The 15,302-nt window shown below is 44.5% G+C and overlaps 1 protein-coding gene across 1 annotated transcript in view; it reads left to right on the top strand.

The window, feature by feature from the left end:
* Nucleotides 1-15,302, top strand: part of Tbc1d22a (TBC1 domain family member 22A) — a 300,861-nt gene that overhangs the window by 93,397 nt on the left and 192,162 nt on the right. Inside the window, exons 6-7 of the mRNA XM_041672324.1 lie at nucleotides 5,014-5,142; nucleotides 6,986-7,048. Of these exons, the coding sequence (XP_041528258.1) occupies nucleotides 5,014-5,142; nucleotides 6,986-7,048 (192 nt within the window). The remainder of the gene's footprint in view (nucleotides 1-5,013; nucleotides 5,143-6,985; nucleotides 7,049-15,302) is intronic.

Here is a 15,302-nt window from a genome sequence, read left to right as displayed (position 1 = left end):
AATCTGAAATATATCTGTGTAGTTCTAGAAAGCAACTAAAATGATTACAAGTTTGATTATTTTTTTTTTTTTGGTTTTTTCGAGACAGGGTTTCTCTGTAGCTTTGGTGCCTGTGCTGGAACTAGCTCTTGTAGACCAGGCTGGCCTCGAACTCCCAGAGATCCGCCTGCCTCTGCCTCCCAAGTGCTGGGATTAAAGGCGTGTGCCACCACTGCCCGGCGAAGTTTGACTATTATAGATGACTATTAACCTGTATTTCTTAATTATACATTATATTTTTAAATGAACTGCACAAACACAATACTTTAAACAAGAGCAGAAATACATATAACAAAATGGACTTTAAATTTGTATCAATAAACCAAGATCCATACCCCAATCCAAAATATTTATCTCTATATCATATTCCCCCTTTAAATGTAAACAAACATTTATAAACAATCATTTAGGGAATTTGGGCATTGTTCTCTCCAAATCACTTCCTGCTTTTTGTTGGATGAAGTAATTTTAGGAGTTTATGGAGACCTTTCAGGGCTCTTTCAGGGGGTCTTCTTCCATCCAGCCACATTAGTCTGGAAGGAATCCCAGGTTCTCATCCTTTGTGGAAACAAAAGCAGAACCTCTTTTTCAAAGCAACATATCCTTAGACCCAAATTTTGAAGTCAAGATACCTTTAAAGTATATATGTTGGTTTAGTTTAGCAGTCTGTACAATGAAATGTCTCTCTGTACTTAGTTTATTCACAGTCAAAAATTCAAAGAAAACACAATAATATATATAATCCAGACTCTTTGTGTATATTCCATCTTTACGTGGCTTATTTCTCTTTATTTCTTTAATCTATGACTGTCTGTACTCTTTCTTTTTAAAGACTTTGATTTATTTTTTAAAACAATGTACTTCTTTTTATAACTGTCTATATTCTCCCCCCCCCAAGCCTACATACATTTATCCAACACTGTGACCCATTTCAGAGGTCTTTTCCATTTGAATTTGTCTTTATTGCCTGCCTATCTGTAATTATTTTTTGACCAGAAGTGCTTTTTTTCTTTAAAATGCTAATCGGGTGTGATGAGGACCAACTCAGTGGTCTTGCCTGCTTGCTCTTCCCAGTCCAACATGGAGGAGGCCTATTCACTTACTCTGAGAGCCATGCACATTGTCCCAGCTCCAGGGTCGCAGCGGGTCTATGTTGTTACCATTACACAGTTTGTTACATATTGCTCACAGATCCCATTTAAGCTGCTCAGCCTCCTGAAAGAGCTGTTGGTGTAACTAGCACGAACCAGGAAGTCCTCATTTGGAAACTGCACGGTTTTTGCTACTAATGCTGAATCAGGAAGACTTGTCTATAAGGAGCTGTGGCGCCCGTTTGCCGCCAGCAAACAGAGCTTATCTGGAAAAAATGTGGCTACTAAGAAGTTGTGCTTGGCTCCCATTTTTTTTGTAAGCTTTTTTTTTTTTAAGTCTTATTTGGATCCATGCCCCAGAGAGTGGGTGCCATTCTGTAAGCAGTGGCCGCTTACTCGTTTCCTTGCCACCCAGACCCAAAATAATCACACAGAAACTATGTTATTTAAAACACTGCTTGGCCAGTAGCTTATGCTTATTTCTAGCTAGCTCTTCCACCTTAAATTAACCCATTTTTATTATTTTATATTTTACCATGAGGTTTGTGGTTTACCAGCCAGGTTCCAGTGTGTCTGTTGTTGTCTCTCTGAGGCCACCTACTCTCTCTATATCTTTTCCAGCCTGGCTATATTCTGTTAAGCTTTTGTACAAAAGCAGTTTCTTTATTAACCAATGGCAATAAAACATATTCATACCATACAGAGGGGAATTCCACATCAGGGGCTGCACCTTCCTTAGAAACCCTGTGGATGGGAAGTTACCAAACAACGAACAAGATGTATCTTAGGAAATTGTTATTCTCTAAGTTTATACAAACTGGAACTGAGATAGCTACAAGGAGAAAGGAGGTATGGACAAGCCTACTGCCTGGATGGGTTGTTTCTGGGGAAGCTTTTAACCGGATGAAGAAATATCTGTCTGTACCCTCGCCCTTGTAATTTTGTGCCTTCATCTCAGGGGCAGCCCTGTGTCCCTAGCAGCAAGAGCTCTGTTGGGATGACCACAGGTGTTACCAGGTGGGTGACATTTGGGCTAGTTGTGGTCCGTTGGTGAAACAGCTGGTATGTGAGGCAGACTGCATTGGAGTCGTAGTAGTCTCCTTTCTGCAGGGAAGAGAAGGGAAGGCTGCTGCTTGTGCTTTCTAGTCGGCAGAATGCTGCGAGCCTTTCCCTCGAAAGCTATCAAGTGAGCATTTTCCAGTTTGTTTACCTGTGAGTTGTGTTCGACGTGTGTAATAGGGCTGCTTGGGTGTGTCATTGGTCACCTCCTGTGGGCTCCTTGGGAATAAGCATTGGAATTGGGGATGCTCACAGTCTCACATAGGAGGAGTTCATGTCAGGAAATAACCAGATGTTGTGTGTTTCCACTTGATGATTGGAAATAGTGTCTATGTTAGAAATGGGATGGGCTATGTAGATGTGTGTAGACACATGGCGTGGCTGTTCTGCCTTTAGGATGGTGTCTCAGCAGGGGCTGGCAGGCATTCTTGTAAGGCTCCATAGTCAGTATGTCAGTGCATGGATCACATGCAGCTATGGAGTTTGTGGGCACTGTAACAGAGCAACCACATATTATTCAACACGCAGGCACAGTGTGTCCCAACAAGATATCAGTTACAAAAGCAGGTGTGAGTTTAGTTGGTGGCTTCTGTTGTTGAGTGGCAATTAATCACAGTGAGAATGTGGTTGTGATTTTAGTATGTATGTATGTATGTTTTGTGTTTTTAGAGACAATGTATGCTCTCACTATGTAGCTCTAGCTGTTCTGGAATTTTCTCTGAAGATCAGGGTGGCCTCAAACTCACAGAACTCCGCCTGCCTCTGCCTTCCAAATGCTGAAATTAAAGGCGTGCACAGTTAAAGGCTGTGACTTTAAAGTGCAGCATATAAACCTAAATGTTGGGCAGTGGGTGTCTCCCTAAAAGGATCCATTGTTGTAGCACAATGAATAAATACCCAGAGACAGATATTGGGATTCAACATGATGACCAGAAAAGCAAAGCAGCCAACCACTGGCTCTTACCTCTACCTCAGTCTGAAATGGTGATCCTGCCTCCAGGAATCCTCAGAGTAAGACTGAGCCTCCAATCTGTCCCCTACCATCCTATAGTCCTCTCTAGTGCTGGGATTAAAGGCATGCATCACTACTGCCGAGTTTCTATGGCAAACTAGTGTGGCTACCAGGATTAAAAGTGTGTGCCACCACTGCCTGGTCTGTAAGGTTTATCAGTGTGGTTGTTTTACTCTCTAATCTTCAGGCTTTATTTATTAAAATGCAAATGAAATATCACTACAAACTGTACATCAGTAACTAGGGCTTTCTCCAAGTGAGAGACTATTCTTCATCACAGGACAGCCTCACCAGGGCACAGCAGCACCACTCCACAGCGAGAACAAGGATGATTCCCACAAGCCTCAGCTGCAGACCTGGGAGGAGGCCATGACCTGACCGGAAAGTGGACTGCATCTGTGCTCGTCCCTCAGTATTACCCCCTGCTGTGCCACCAACAGCTCCCTGGGAAATACAGATTCTGACCGTGTTCTGGTTTGGATAGCTGGCTGCAGAGAGGTCGAATGACCAGTGTGGGAGCTTTGGTTGAGCAAGCACATGCTGGCAAGGCTGGAGAACAGCTTGTACCTCACCACTGTGGTCGTGGGGTGGCTGCTGCCACTGCTCAGACTGCATATATTCACCTGATTCACAGAAGCAATAAAGAAAAGCTCTGGGCTTTGGGTCTCTTCTTGACCTCTGAGCCTCAAGGTCTCTGTGGCCAGAGGAATGATGTACCCATCTAGTGTGCCTCAGTCAGTGCTGGCTGGAATTGACATGGTGTTACCTGTTTGGAAAAGATCTGACAATTTCTTAGAAACTTCTGTCTACATTCTGATGCAGCATCTCTCCTTGCTATTCAGCCCTGAGAAATCTAAGATGCGTGCTTCCAAAGTCTGCAGGCATACCCATTGAGCTTTGTTCATTCATAAATAGCTTACCCATGTGTGGCCTAACATGTGCCATGCAGCCTCATACCCAAAGGTGGCTGATCTCAGAAGACAGTGTGCACAAAATCCTAGGTTCTAAGTGAGTCTGTTTTTGGAGAGTCTCAAACAAGCCCAGTCATCCCTAGTAAGAAACTAGCATTTCCAGGGTCCAGGTGGGATGGTGGGAATGGGTTGCAGAGGACACCGTCATTTTGGGCAATGGAAAGTTCCTCTGTCTTTCAGAGAACAGTAGTCAACTTCCTGAAGCTCTACTTGAGGTCACAGGTCTATGCTTAAAATTGACAAAATTTCAAAATTATACTTATGTATCATATCATAAGATTAATTTAAAATGTAGAACAAGAAAACAAATAAGAAGCCACATAAAATGTCAAACTCTTTATGGCTGCTGAAGCAACCTACTTCTTTCTGGACATGTGTCCATTTTATGTATTGCATAGTGTCAGAAGCCCCAGGGGCTTCAAAGAGTAGATCCACAATTACCCACACAGCAGCTTTGAGCACATAAATGCAATGTGTATGTATATGTGCATGGTATGAGTATAAGACCAGACAGGCTCCCAGTTCCTTGTGGACATGAGCCATGTGGAGAGGGCTTTTGGCATCTCCATACCATGTGTTAGGAAAGCGTACAGTCCAGGTGCCATCAGATGACTTTTGGTGGATGCGAGTGATGATTTAGACCTGGTTGACAACACTGGTGGGGGTGCTGGTGCTGTGTGCTGTCCTGTCGCTTTGTTCTGTGTGAGCAGCTTTTTCGTAATGTCCTCCCTTCTGTTAGATGGGTTTCCATATGCCTGGGTCATTCTGGAAGTGACCACTTGTTCTTCACGCTTCTGATGCACAGTAACCATGGATGCCTGTGTTTCTTTTGCTCCTCCAGGGTTATCTTCCTGCCAACGTTGACCGGAGACCAGCCACACTGCAGAGAAAGCAAAAGGAATACTTTGCTTTCATTGAGCATTATTACAACTCGAGGAATGATGAAGTTCACCAGGACACATATCGCCAGGTATGTGGGGCTTTCTCTTTCCCACGTATCACTCAATACTGGGGTTTGGAGCTGGTTTGTAGGGGATGTTTCATCTATCAGGAACCTGATAGGCTTGCAGATTTATGTTTTCTAACAATAAACATTTGAAAGCAATTAATGGCAATTTGCTACCAGCAGCAACATCTGGCTTATTTGAGTTCCTTCTTGGAGGTAAAGCATGAGACTCAAGTCAGGTTACAAAATAGATGCTGAGCTCTGTTAGTGACGACCTTCATCTGCCTTGGGTGATGGTGGGCATGTGGCACCTTGACCTGTTCCTGGTACTCTCTAGCCTGCTTTTGAGAGGTGGCACCTTGACCTGTGACTGGCATTCTACAGCCTCTTTCTGGAGGGTGGTGCCTAGGCTTGTGGCTGGCACTCTGTAGCCTGTTTCTGTAGGACTATAGCTCCTCAAACTATTGCCTTCCTGCATTTGATTATTATATATTTACTGGCCCCTGAAGGTTTATGTCCAGATCACAGGCATCTAGCTAGAGATAGCATTTGCATGGTTTGGCTTTCTCTCTATAGGTTAGTCTTGCTAACACTTGTAGCCTTTCTCCTATTTTCTCAGGCTTGCAATTGATGAGGCAGGCTAGGGGTAGGATATGGGGCATGATGGATGTGCTGTCCTATCCACGTAAGAAATACATTGCCTGTGGCTCTTGTATAAGTTTATTCTTGCTGGTAGTGGGCATAGAGGCAAGTCCATCTTCCATGAGTCTAGTGTACAGTGTGTACCTCTCCACAGGACTGTCACTGAAGGGAGCCGTGTACTGAGGGTGGCTCTCCAACCAGTGGACCTTGGCATTCTTGTCTCTCACCCATGCCTGGGCTCCTGCATGTGGCCCTCCTGAGTTCTCTGACCTTGCTTGATCTTGCTGTTCTATGTGGGTGTCCCTCAGCAGGGTGCTTATGGACTTTCCTTCTATGTGCTCTCTGTGTATTTGAATTTTAAGTTTATCTCACCTTGTTCCCCTGTGCTGAGGACCCAGATTCTGACTGTCACCAGGAACCCTTTGAAGGACACAGAGAGCAGGCCTTTTGTAGGTGAGGAGGTTGAACCTAATGGCTTACTGTTGGCCACAGGCCAGCTAGTGTTAGAGTGAAGTGGTGACCCCAGTTACTAGATGTTAGCTGCTTCTCTGCACATGGACAAGGATAGAGAGAGACTGCGAGTCCCCTTTGGGTTAAATGGCTCGCCTCTTCTCTGTCTGTGCAGGCTGTTGCTCTGGAACTCCAGAGTGATGCTAGTGCTACTGGTATGGGGTGCCCGCCTGGGATGTGGAGCCAGTCTGTGATGTCGGCTGTGCTCAGAATGCTCCTGTTGGGTCACCTCTTGGATCCTACCCACGTGAGGTCTCTACTGAAGTTCCAGCAAACAGTGGCAAGACTCTCATGTCAGGTGGTGCTCAGGCAGGAATCTGCTGACACTAGCAGAGACATTCAAATGCTTCCTTTAAGGTGTTCTAGATTCCTCATGGACATTGTGCAATAGAGGAAATTATGGCTTGTGTTCCAGATAGTCTTGCACAGCTGAAACCCTAGGCTCTGTCTGTGTCCTTGAATCATGCTCAGTGTTGGGCTGAAAATCAGTGTTCACTGATTGCTTTGGCTTATGTTACTGTGGAGCTGAGGGTCCACTTTATTCCTAACCATGCAGCATGCCTGTCACCTGAGGACAGTTGAGTCCTGCTCAGTTGGGTACCTCCTATTGAGGAGCCTCGTGACAGTCCTCAGAGCATGTTAAGGGCAAGTAGCATGTGTCATCCAGGACTTCTCTCATCCTATAATTTAAGCATATGTTTCTCTGCATCTGCAGATCCACATCGACATCCCTCGGATGAGCCCCGAAGCGCTGATTCTTCAGCCCAAGGTGACGGAGGTAAGAGGAGCACTGGCTGGGGAGTCTCTGCTGGTGTCTGTCTCTCTGTGTGACTGCTGCTCACTGCACTTGAGGGGCCTGATCCAGGAGCCCCCAAAGTCCATAATTAGTCGACATGTGAACCACTGATTATTTTCAGAACGTTATTCTTGTATAACGATTCATACAAAAGAATATATGTAATATGTGTATGAGTATTTATAACAGAAACTTATGCCCTTGAATTTAGGAGCCAGAATCCCTCCAGTGCTGACCAACTACCTCTGTGAGCTTGAAGCTGGTAGCATAGAAGCTATTTCTCCATGCTCATGGTTCTGCTACCCAAGCGTCATCTCTGCCCCCACCCCCATCCCCCCATAATAAGGAGTAGACTATCCATCTTTGACTTATATTTGCCATACTTTGTGGCTTTAGCACTAAGGAAGCAGTGTGGTGTTTTTGTTGAGTCTGGAGCTGTATGTGCCATTCTTTGTGCAATTCAGTCTCTGCAACTCGTATTTTCTTCTATTGTGTAGCAGTCAGGACAAATGTCTGGATGCCTCCCAATGTTATGCTGTTGGGACAGTGTTGGTAGAGTCCTCATGTGCGTTTATGCGTGTGTACCCCTGTGAAAATTTCTTCGAGGCTTTCGTGATAACATCAATGTGCTTCCTGGAGGGGTCTGCAGATGATGCTCACCTGCAGTGCTGGAAGTCTGGATTTCCACTCCTGGGCAATTCTTGGAGCATGTCCAGGTTCCTGAGCTCTGTGTGTCTGGTGGATATTCTTATCATGCTCCTGGCTTCACGTTCCCTAGCTAAAGAGCATATAGGCATATAGAGATGGGTGTCTTCTGTGCCCTGTTCTGGGAAATGCTTGTGACTGTCTATACCACCCCTTTTCTTTTTTTTTTTAACCCATTAAAAAAATAAGTTTGTGATCTTTATACATTTGGGATTCTAATTTTTGACAGTTATTTGATGGGCTATGCTTAGTCTTGCTGAGCTGAATATGATGCCCCCTTAGGTTATTATGGAATGCTTACTTTAAGAACTCTTTTCCCTCAACATCTGTCTTGTAAGTCTTCTCTCATCTTCTCATCTGAAAGTTTTTCTTTCCCTGCCATTCATTTAATTTGTAGCTGATAGCAGCATCTGCAGGCAGTCAGTGGGGACGGTGCAGGAACTTGGCCTTGTCACTGCAGTGTTCTGTCTGTGCCACATTTGCAGGCGTCCATGAGGACCCTAGTGCCTCCCCCTTACTCTTCTGAGTTGACTGGGTTATTTTAGCCTTCACTCATTCGTGTTATTTTCAGAATCACCTTAACAGTTTTCTTTTTAAAGTCTATTTGGTTTCTGAATGGAATCTAGTCCTATTTTTATTTGTTATTTTGAGGCTAGGTCTGTCTAAGTTGCCCACGGTAGCCTTGAACTCACTCTTGCACATTCCCCAAATTTCAGATCCTCTTGGCCTTATCCCACCAAGTATCTGGGATTGTAGGCCTGGGCCAGTAGACCAAGGGAAACCTTTATGAAAGGCCTTGTACATGCTTTATTAGATTTATTCCTAACCTTTATATTTTTGTTACTAAAGTAAGTGGTATCGCTTTAAAGTAGACTTACTCTCTGAAATACTTTGTTTTTCATCTTTATTTTCCCCAGTAAATGCATTTTGAACCGTGGACATCTCTTGCCTGCTCAGTAAAGCTGCTCAAAAATTCTAACATTGCTGAAATAAAAGTGCTCGTAGATTGTGGGGCACAGAAGGGGAAATGAGTTTCCACAGGAGTGCCGCTCCAAGGCCCTTCTCTCTGATTGCCCTTCTCAGTGCTGTGCTCACAGAGTCTGGAAACAAGGCTAATGCACCTCTCCTTTACTTAAGGTTTTCTTTAAAAATGGAAAATAGATTTTGGTTTGTCTTTGTGTGTTTTTACCCCACAACTTGGCACATTGCTTACAGAGCTGGCCTGTGACCTCTGGTCTCACTTGTGGTTCAGAGTCACCGCCATTGGTGACTGACTGTGGTCAGGCGTTGGTCCTCTTGCTTTGCAGCTTCTCCCTGACTGTGAGTTTTACTCAGCCCCTGAGACTCCTCCAGAGCTATGGAGGTGTGTATTTAGCAGTTGGCAGGGCTGAGCAGGGACTGAGCAGCCTGTAGGACAGGCAGACCTCTGGGGGAGGAGGGCAGACTATCCAGGCTGCCAAGGGTGACTGTGGATAATTTGAGTGTGACTGCACTGGGGAATACGACATGAGGAGCAGGGGCTTGAGGAGAAACACTGAAAGGCAGGTCTTGAGTTGGCTAGTTTTCCAGAGCCAATTAGATTTCTGGCACCTCTGAAGTTGGGCTATATCCATGGTGACAGCAAATCTATTGGCATGGTAGCTTCATGAGATAGAAGTTGATTAGCGTCCTCAGAGCTAGTTGTTTGTCAGACAACTGGTTGCCACTGTGCACTTGACTTTAACCTCAGAGTCCAAGCCGCTGCTTGATGCTCTTGCTCACATTTGCATCCCACTAGCAGGGAATTAATATGACACAGATAGGAAGAGCAGGCACATCCCTTTGAAGTCATATGAGTTGGCAGTGTGGTACTGCTTGTACCCTGGTGACTTAGTTTGGTGACATGGAGTTACTTCACTGGACATAGATGGGAAAATGAAGCAGCATCCTGAGAACAGAATTTTACATGGCAGCTTGGTGAGGCTCACGGGTGTTTTCTGAAATCAGGCTTTTTTTCCCCCAAAACTCCAGTATTGATATTTGAAAGAAAAGTTAGCCACCTTTCACTTTTAGTTCCTGCCCATTTTATTGAATGAAGTCCATCTAAGACGACTTGTGGCACTTAGCTATTGGGGCTAGTCCTGTGTGTTTGTTGAAGACCTGTATTCAAGTGCAGATGTTGGCAACTTCAATATTTGCGCAGGAGCCTTTCCTCCACAGCCATCCTGTTGTCTGTCCTTTGCTTCTTAGAGCAGCCAGAGTAAGAAGAAGTAAGAGACTGCTCCAAGGTTGCTGCTGAGACACGATACCTTGTTACACCTGAACAGACCCAGCGTAGTGAACCACATAGGCTGTGAAACCCAAGCTTTGACCAGCAACTCTGAGTGGACCTAGGAGCTTCCTGTGACTGGGAAAGAAGGGATGTTTTTCGAACTCAGGTCCCAGTGGAGCATCAGCCTCTTCTGTCAGACATCAAATGTTTTATGAGTGGAGGTGGCAGTATGCCTAGGTCCAGATCCTGGTCCCCATATGCCTCATGTGCTTGGGGTGGGGGTGGGGGCTGGGGGCAGGTGCTGTTCTCTGCTCTGTAGCCCCTGTTGACAGGACTCCTGATCTGCTGGTGCACCTGTGCTTGCCAGGTGACTGACAGCAGCCCCCTGTTCCCTCCTTGTCATGACTGTGCTGCAGTATCCCTGCCCTCATGTGATGTTTACTGTCCACATCACCACGAGCTGTGCTGAGATGCTGAGTGGGAACCACCTTGCTGTTACTCTGTCTTTGGTCTGCAGGCTCTGCCAGGGAGAAGCGTCCCCTTCCTTCTCACTGCACCCTGATTCTTCTTACAGGTCTTCCTCCCCCCTACTGTGCATTTAGAGCAGTGGATAGTGACACTGGCATTCCCACAGCCTAGCAGTGCTGAGGCTGCCGTGTCTCCCACATTGGTTTTGCTTCTTGTCACTTTACTTGATGTCTCAGTTATGGTTCTGTTGCTATGGGGAGACACCGTGACCAACGCAACTTATTGAAGAAAGCATTTACTTGGGGGCTCGTGTACAGTTTCAGAGGGTGAGTCCACGATCATTGTGGTGGAGAACATGGCAGCAGATAGCAGCCATGGTGCTGGAGCAGTGACTGAGAGCTGACATCTGATCAGAAGTTGCAAGCAGAGAGAGAGGGGAGTCTGAGCCTGATGTGGGCTGTTGAAACCTCAGAGCCCACCCCTAGTGACACACTTCCCTAGTGACACCCCTTCTTCAACAAAGTCACATGTCCTAGTCCTTCCCAAACAGTCCCCAACTGGAACTAGACATTCAAATATATGAGCCGTTCTCATTCAAACCACTACACTTGGTATCATGGTTCCTTTTTTTACTTTTTATTTTTAATTCACAAATGGGGCCACAGGAAATTTTACTTGCTATTGGATCAGTTCATCAAACTTTTCTGGTGTCTGTCAGATAAGAGTTGGTCTATCAATCATTCCTCTTCTTGATTTTTTTGGCAAAAACATCAGAGCAGAAGACTGGCTGCCTTTAACATATATGCCCAAGTTAAAGAAATCTAAGATTTAATTTAAATTTTAATTTCAAGTCCCCACTGTCAGGCCCAAGACAGAGAATGGTGTTGGTGTCTTTGAAGTCCCTTCTTTTTCCTCAAGCTCCTCTATATGATATAAGTAACCCCTGAGATAATGGTGGCTCTCTAGTTTTTTGTCATGGCTTTGCCATGTGGCATATGTATGGACTGCTACTCATTATGGTAGGCATTGATAGATGGTCCTAGCAGTGTGCTTATGTGTAGTGCTCCTTGGGCAGTGCGCCCCTGAGTATGCCTGTCCTTTATAGTGGTAGATGTTGACAGATGGTGTTAGCAGTGTGCGCTAGCTAGTGTGTTTCATAAGGGTGTTTTTGTTCATACATAAAGTACTTTGAATGGATTTACCTGAGTATTACATATCTATGTGTTCCCTATTCCCGAATGTTTTCATTTTTACTTTAAAAAAGCTAATCATACAATATAATGGATTTCATTAAAACATTTTACATATGTATGTACTTTGCTTGTGTTCCTGCCATTAATTATCCTTTCTTCTGCCTTGCTCGCTTGCCACTTGCTCCTTTCCTGAAACCTAATTAGTCTCTTCTAGTTCTCTCTCCTTCTCCCTCCCTCCCTCTCTCCCTCTGCCCCCTCCCCCTCATGTATATACACACATACACAAACATATACACTCATGACCATATTCTGCACATAAGAGAAACATGATAATCATCTGAATCTAGCTTATTTCACTTAACGTGATGCACTCCAGTTCCATCCATTTTCCTGTAGATGGCAGAATTTCATCTTTTATAGCTGAATAAAACTTGATTATCTACATTCACCACATATACCACATTTTCTTTCTCTCTCTCATTTTTCTTATTTTTCAAGACAGGGTTTCTTTCTGTAGCCTTGCAGACCAGGCTGGCTTTGAACTCACAGAGATCCACCTGCCTCTGCCTCCTGAGTGCTGGGATTAAAGGCGTGTGCCACCACTGCCTGGCTACCACGTTTTCTTTATTCATTCATCTGTTAATGGATTTGGCTGTTGTGCATAGCCTTGCATAACCATACTTAATTCTCTCCAGCTAAATACCCAGAAATGATGTAGGAAGATCATATGGCAATTCTGTTTTGGGTGTGTTAAGAACACTCTATACTGATTTCCTAGGGGCTGCACGTGTCTACATTCCCCCAGCTGTGGGGTAAGGCGTTTCCTTCCCACTAGCGTTAGTTATTGTTTGAAGGGTAGCCTCTCATTTTGGAGTGAGATAGACTTTCAAAGAAGTTCGGTTTTGTTATTTCCCTCATAGCTAAGGCTGCTGAAAACTTGTTCATTTATTAATTGGCTCTATGTATTTCCCTTTTAGAGACTTGTGTGGTCAGTTCATTTGCCTGTTTATTGATGGGATGAGGTTTCGGTATTCTGCTTTTTGTGGTTTTTGTAGATTCTGGATATCAACTGCCTGTCAGAGGACAAATTGCTCCCTCCATTCTGCATGCCATCTCTGCACTCTTGTCTCATACAATCCAATCTGTCAGTTCTTGCTGGGGTTTCCCAGACCACTGAAGTCCTAGTCCTGTGTTTTCCTCTCACGTTTAAAGTTTGAGGTCTTAGTAAAGTCCGTCATCTATTTTGAATTGATTTTTTAAACTTGGTTGAGAGATAGAATCTAAGTCATTTCCCTCTAGTGGTTTAGAAAAGGCTGTGTTTCCTTCAGTGTATGCTTTGGCACCCACGGAAAGTCAGGTAGGTGTAGCTCCGTGGGCTTGTTTCTGGGTCTTGGGTTCTATTCCCTTGGTCTGTGTTTCTGTAGTGTACTTTGGCTCAGGGATTGTGATGGCTCCATCATTGCTACTTTGCTTCTGGCTTGTCCTTCTCCATGTGCATTTCTGAAATGGCTCCCATGTGGAGAGCCAGTTGTGGCCCTGGCCACCAGCAACCACTTGTTTGCTGTCTGTCGGGATTTCCAATGTGCTGGGACTCCTTCCCCTGGCCTTGGCTCCCTTGGTTTGTCTGTCTTCTTTGTTCTGACTAGTCCTTGATTATTGCCTCCTTGAGTCTTGTGGGCTAGGTAAGGCCACCTACGCCTGGTTCTGTTCCTTGTTTGCTTCTACCTTTCCTTGTGTGTTAAGGTCAGCTGGTTAGGTCTGTGGACTTTCACAACTTGAGTTGCATCTGTTGATTAGTTTGGAGAGAACTAATATTTTGTTTTTGTGTTTACTTAGTTTTTGTCCTTAGTTTTAAAAGATTAATTTTATTTTACATATATGCATATTTACCTATACCACATACATGCAGAAGCCTGCTGAGACTGGAAGAGGATGTCAGATCTCTTGGAACTAGAATTATATACAATTGTGAGCTACCATGTAGGTTCTCTGGAAGAGCAGCAAGTACTCTTATCCACTGAGCCATCTCTCTAGCTCCCCTTGTCTTTATATTTAAAAAAGTTTCTTACTTATACTTTTCTTATTTTTTTATTTACTTATTTATTTGATGTATAAGGGTGTTTTGCATGCATCTGTCTGTGTACCATGTGAATGCCTGGTGTTCATAGAGGCCAGACGATGCTGTGAGATCATCTTGGAACTGGAGTTACAGATGACTGTGAGTTGCCATGCGGACTGGAAATGAAACCCAGGTCCTCTGTGAGAGCAGCTGGTGCTTTACTTACTTGAGTCATTTCTTCAGCCTCACTTTTCTTTAACTTTAAATAGAGTTTTTACCTTGACAACCTGTGAAATGTGCTCAGACAGTCTTATAGTATCTTTTAAATTTTCACTTTCATTGTCTTACTGTTTTATTGTCAATATATAGAGTGTTAATACTAGGGTTAATGCCATTGTCAATGTAGAAAGTGCTAGGGACACAGCACAGTTGGAATCTTGATTCACAGTGTGTACCTCATGTGATAATATGGTTGTCTTTTTGAGACACACTTCAGGCTTGTTATAGACTTTTGCGTTTTAAAGATTTATTTATATTTTTGTTTATGTGTGGGTCTGTGTGAATTGATGCCATGTGTGTTCAGGTGCCCATGGAGGTCAGAAGAGGACATCAGACTCCTTGGAATTGGAGTTAGAGGCATTTGTGATGTGCCTGAGCCAGCTCTCCAGACCCTCAGTGTGTTCTCCACTTCTGTTTTGTTTCATTCATCAGGTGTTAGGATTGGTTTTTCTCCTTAGTATTCTGTGCTGTTGGAGTTTAAAGTATGAGAACACCACAGGTCTTTCCAGCAAGGGCTGCTCCCCTCTCAGAGAGACTTTGGCAGTAGTGTGTGCTGTGGTGGCAGGATCATTTATTTATTTATTTGTTTGTTTGTTTGTTTATTTATTTATTTATTTATTTAACATTTCTGGCACCAGGTTTGATATGGAATCCTGAGCAAAGTGACATTTTGTTGGGCCTCATAAGTCCTGGGCATGAGATCCAGTGTAACTTCCTAAGCCTAACTTGAGTTTGGTGAGGCCTAGTGTAACTTCTTGAGCCTAGCTTGAGTTTGGAGACCTGTCTCTGGCTACCCAACCTAGGCCTGCCTCTGCCCAGCCACTGCTAATGTGGCAGAATCATTGGCCTTTATTCCTTAGTCTGCCTTGGCCCATCCCAGGCTTCTCCACCCCCATCAAAACCCTGCTTGATACCATTAACCGAGATCCTGCTTTGACAGACTCCAGACTCAGGGTGTGTTTCTCTCCGGTGGCCAAATGGGGGAGGGCGACTGCTGGGTTGTTCAGCACTCACCATCCCGCTCAGCCCCAGGGAAAGTCTGTCCAGTCCAGCTCTGCCCCTGCTCTTTTCACTGACCCTCTGTTTCCCTTTTAGTGTACAGAACATCTTGGTTCCCTCATGTGTGCTGAGTGGCTATGTTTGGTTCTGCAGAGGAAGCATATGGTGGATGTTTGATAAGGCATACCAAGTAAGGACAGGTGTGCTCAGACTCTGTACGTGTGTGCGCGTGGGCATGCGCGTGCGTGCCTATACGTGAACATGTATATTTGAATGTGTTTG

The sequence above is a fragment of the Microtus oregoni genome, unplaced genomic scaffold (genome assembly GCF_018167655.1).
Source record: "Microtus oregoni isolate MIOR12 unplaced genomic scaffold, Mior012 000022F_ref0000154, whole genome shotgun sequence".
NCBI classification, from domain to species: Eukaryota; Metazoa; Chordata; class Mammalia; order Rodentia; family Cricetidae; genus Microtus; species Microtus oregoni.
Note: the sequence above shows the minus strand (reverse complement) of the source record. Positions and strands in the feature narration are given on the sequence as shown.